This window comes from Convolutriloba macropyga, chromosome 8 (assembly GCF_964194025.1).
Source record: "Convolutriloba macropyga chromosome 8, txConMacr16.3, whole genome shotgun sequence".
NCBI classification, from domain to species: domain Eukaryota; kingdom Metazoa; phylum Xenacoelomorpha; order Acoela; family Convolutidae; genus Convolutriloba; species Convolutriloba macropyga.
In genome coordinates, this window is record NC_134475.1 from 53,043,170 (window position 1) to 53,048,271 (window position 5,102).

Below are 5,102 nucleotides of genomic sequence, written 5' to 3' on the forward strand. Positions count from 1 at the left end.
TTTTTCATAAAGTAATTTATTTTTCATAATTTAATAGAGTTATCTAAAAACATTGATGCTTGAATACAAATAGAAGTCTGAAAAACCATGAGAGAATAGTGAGATGATGATCTAAAATATCAGCTAATGCTCTTTTCATTTTCCATCACCTTAAAAAGAAACAGGAATATTTCAGAAATTATTTTTTTTTAATTTTCTGAAAAATCCCTAAAAAGGATTTTGGGTGATGCTAATTCCAATTCCCGTCCTACAACTTGCATCAAGTAAAACCTTTTTGATAAATTTGACACCTATATGGTTTTTTATTAGCCTTTAAACCACGTTTAATCACTTATTTTCTATCAATTGACAAAGGCACATTAATTTAGGCTCAATTGCGGATTATAGATACATTCAAAACAAAAATTAGTTACATTTGGTGCGAAATAGAGTTTCCTTGGGTGCGAAAAAGATATATAAAAATTGAGCAGACCCGTGATACATAGTGCGCGAACAACATGATACACTGCTTGTATCTCAAATCATCGCGCGGTTAAAATATGGACAATTTTGCGATCACGGATTGCGCAATTCCCTTCAATTTTGCCTGTTTTTGATAAAATATCCATTTTTCGTAATATTGCAGAATTTTCAATGCATTATCATAGGATAAACGAACAAGAGATACGAAGATCGGGCAAATTTGCCCGTGACGATTTCGACATACCTCTGTGGCGTAATGTACTGAATCGCTTTTTAATGACTTTTTCTGAGTCGCTTTTTTGAGGCTTGAGTGAAGTTTTATTTTGAACCGATGGGGTAGTCTTCCGGCTTTGTTTATTTTTCATCAATTGATTTGAAACAACATTTAGTTCTACGAAGGAATCATGAATATTTGAAAGTTTTTCTTTTCATTTTATGTGGTTATTTTTCTTTGAACTGTTAAGTGTGTGCTCTTTGCAGTGTCAGAACTTAACTGTCTGAGTCATGGTTTTCATTACTGCAACCATCAGAATCTCATGGGCTGCAAAGATGTGTTGGGAGGCTTCCAATGTGCAAACTGCCTTCCAGGATCTCAAATTGACCCAATCGACTCGTCGAAATGCAAAGGTTAGTTACAAAAATTCAGATAATTAGAACCTATTGTTGAATTCCCAGGTCGAGAATTGAATGCGGTAAAATGCGATGAATGCTATGGAAAAAAATAGAAAAAATTCACAGCCAAAAATCTCAATTGAAGCAACAATTCAACGTTAACTTCATCGCAATTCTTACAAGAAACCAAATATGTCCAAGATTGCATAAACAATTTTGCACGAGTTGCGGTAAATCCCTTGACAAAAATGCCCCAGGCTTGATCATTTATTTCTGATTCAATCCAAATCGAATTATTTTGATTTATCTCTATGGAACATCACGTTGTTCATCCTAAAAAATGGTCAGTGATGTTTATTTTCACTGGTTTTAGGGTTATCCAGTATTCTAGTGGAATCTTGCTCTCCTTATAGACTGAACAAATCAGAGAAATAATGTAAAATAGGTTGCGTCAGAGGTAAGAGGTAAAAATTTGAGATTTTTTCACCAGAAAGCGCCTTTGTTTTTGGAGGTAAATGTGATGCATGTTTCTAAGCAGTTCTGTTTATATAGTTGATCTCCTTTTTTGCTGAAACTTAAAAAAAATTCCGCGCGAAAGTTTCCTGTGACTCGAAGGGCGAAGGTCTGACCCCTTGCGTGTCAGTCACATCTTCCGCAACTGCGCTATCATTAGCTCACTACTATTATAATCACTCAGGTGTATAATTTGGATCCACTCCACTTTATAGTAAAATATCAGAATTACCCTATTCTAGACCTGGAATAATTAAAAGACCCTCCCGGACCAGTATAAGTCATGAAAACACTGTACTGGACCGATATTTGGTATGAAAAAAATTTGTCTGGACTTTAAGTGATGTCCTGGATTTTGGCTGGACAAAGAAAGTTGTCCTGGAATTTGGCTAGACAAAAATATGTCCTGGAATTTGGCAGGAAAAAAAACGTGCCTTGGAATTTGGCTGGACAACAAAAACGTACCCTGAAGAATTTGGCTGGACAATAAAACGTGTACTGGAATTACGCTTGCAACCATAGCAATGTCTTGTTATTAATTTTGTTCAAATTTCATTTTAATTTCCTTCAGTACAAGTAATGTAGCGCATTTGGTTAACTATTTTGTAAAGTTGGAGGAAGCCTTAAAATCAAACCCAGTTGGTGACGGATCTTTATTGTTTGACGGACCCATTTTTGTATTTGAAAAGAATTTGGCTGGACTTGCTCTCCTTATAGACTGAAAAAATCAGAGAAATAATGTAAAATAGGTTGCGTCAGAGTTAAGAGGTAAAATTTGAGATTTTTTCACCAGAAACACTTTTTTTTCGAGGTAAATGTGGTGCATGTTTGTAAGCAGTTAAGTTTATAGCGTTGATTTCTTTTTTGCTGAAATTTTAAAAAAACAATTCCGGGCGAAAATTTCCTGTGACTCGAAGGGCGAAGGTCTGACCCCTTGCGTGTCAGTCACATCTTCCGCAACTGCGCTATCATTAGCTTACTACTATTATAATCACTCAGGTGTATAAATTGGATCCACTCCACTTTATAGTAAAATATCAGATTTACCCTATTCTAGACCTGGAAAAATCACCCTCCCCGACCAGTATAAGTCATGAAAACACTGTACTGGACCAATATTTGGTATGAAAAAAAGTTTGTCTGGACTTTAATTGATTTCCTGGATTTTGGCTGGAAAAAAAAACGTGGACTGGAATTTGGCTAGACAAAAACGTGATCCGGATTTTGGCTGGACAATAAAACTTGCCCTGAAATTTGGCTGGACAACAAAACGTGCCATAGGAGGATTTGGCTGGACAATGAAACGCGTACTTGAATTGCGCTCGCAATCATAGCAACGTCTTGTTATTAAATTTGTTCAACTTTCATTTTAAATTCCTTCAGTACAAGTAATGTTAGCGCAACTAAAGTTCAAGAAAGCCACAAAATCAGACCCAGTTGTTGACGGATCTTTTTAGCTTGGCTCATTTTTGTACAAGAAAAGAATTTGGCTGGACTTGAATTAATTGGTATTTTAATAACTCCCGGTATCGACCAGGGCAATTTTTACCGGGTTTGAGGTTGTAGCGTTGATTTTCATAAACTTCCACCACCACCCTTTCGAAAACTGAGAACATGAAATCTTGAAGAAATAAAATCACCGCTAGAATTGAACAAAGATTTGTGCTTCCTGGCGGATACATTTTTTTTCATCATTTTTTTAAAATCGAATCCAGCCTTAATTAAGGCAGTTGTTTTTAGCTTGTACGCAGTTTTTAGCTTGTACGCTTCGACTCGGGAATTTATTTCTGAGAAACATGCATTTTTTGTCAACGCCTGGCCAATGAAAACAAAAATAAGCTGGATTGAGGAATCGAACATCTCTACATACAAAGAACAGCTATGAATCTAATTAATGAGATGTTGACCACTATTCAGCCCCAGTTGACCAATATTAGAAAATTGAGAAAGTAAACCATGTTCCTAAATACATTTACTCTACAGCAGACTCGAGCAAAAAGTTAGTTCTATGAGCTAAAAAATGTTTTCAAGTATCCAGAGATCTGATCAGAGTTTCACTTGGCATGAGAAAGACAGATAAGTGTTTTGTTTTTAGCTCAAATGTTTTTAAGAAGGTAAAGAAACAGACAGGACTCAAATGTGTTTAATTATGTAAAAATTCTATAGCCTTTTTTAAAAAAAATATTAGAAATTTCGAAAAGAAATTTAGATTACTATTATGCACACAATTTTATGCAAAATGACTGACGAATAAATCTTCAAGGAATTTGATATCTGATATTAATATTGTGGCGTATAAACTTTTTTTGAAAGGACCTATTTTAAATGTCCATGAGATCTCTGTTCAACGGTATAGATATTGATGAATGCAGCCTTGGCTTCTGTGGTGAGAAACAAACCAGTTGTGAAAATAGAGATCTCTCCTACTCCTGTGCTTGCGAACATGGATATCATTTCACAGGAGAACACGGATCGAATTGTACAGGTAAAAATGTGCCTAGTATTTAAAGTAAAATGAACATGCAATGAATTAATAAGAAAAAAAGCATCAAAATTTTTGATATCAGCAATGAAATTTTCTTCCTCTATTATGCTTAAACAACGTATGCTTGGCTAAGATGAAGGCTAAAGTTTCAAAATGATCATTGCCATGAATCAACTTTCCCAAATATTAAATTTGTGCTGTTGGTCAACCCTGATCAAATTCAAAATCAAGAACGATTATTTATCGTGGAAATCTGACTTTCTTCAATGTTAAAAGTGCTTGAGTTGTTAAGAGTTTTTTTGATGCTGTCAAGTTAGAAGCAAAAAATTATAGCCTTTCTTGTAATATGTACATACATATAACACGGTTATCCAGATTGACACTGTCTTTTGCATTGAAAATTTAGGGTAGAATAAATATATAACTTAAAAACAAAACTTACTGACATTGGAAGTAAAGAGATATCGCGCTAATGTTCGTAATTTTAATTTTCACTAAATTGTGCGTATGATATTTTCTAATTTGTGATTTTTAATTTCGACAAATGACAGACGTTAGTTTGACAAGAAATGATGAAGATTTAAGAAGAAAGATTAAAACTGCAGTGCAAACATAAATCAAGAATCTGGATTTACGCTGTTTTAGCAGCTGAAATATTGCGAAGTGCATCGCATTTATATTTTTCAGATGTTAACGAGTGTTATCAAAACATTTGCGGCGACGGTGCCCTTAACTGTTCAAACAATGATGGAAGCTATGTGTGTGAGTGCAGGGATGGATTCTGGTTTAATCAGTCTTCATACGAATCTTCTTGCAGAGGTAACTTCAAAATGCCATCTTTTTTGAATGAATTCGGCCCTTTAAGACACAGATTTTTATCTTTTTTGTATGGTGATCAATCCGGCTGCAGTCCTTCGTTCTGAAATGTTTTCCAGGTCGTATTGTATTGGGTCTGCTCTCTCTCTCTCTCTCTCTCTCTCTCTCTCCTCTCTCTCTCTCTCTCTCTCTCTCTCTTTCTCTCTCTCTCTCT

At 35.0% G+C, this 5,102-nt stretch overlaps 1 protein-coding gene across 1 annotated transcript in view; it reads left to right on the forward strand.

Annotated features, from left to right (window-relative positions):
• The first annotated feature begins 3,843 nt into the window (after positions 1 to 3,843).
• The window catches only part of LOC142345108 (uncharacterized), a 1,547-nt gene continuing 288 nt past the window's right edge, over positions 3,844 to 5,102 (forward strand). The window contains exons 1-2 of the mRNA XM_075397194.1: positions 3,844 to 4,072; positions 4,760 to 4,891. Coding sequence (XP_075253309.1) covers positions 3,950 to 4,072; positions 4,760 to 4,891 — 255 coding nt within the window. The 5' untranslated portion in view covers positions 3,844 to 3,949. The remainder of the gene's footprint in view (positions 4,073 to 4,759; positions 4,892 to 5,102) is intronic.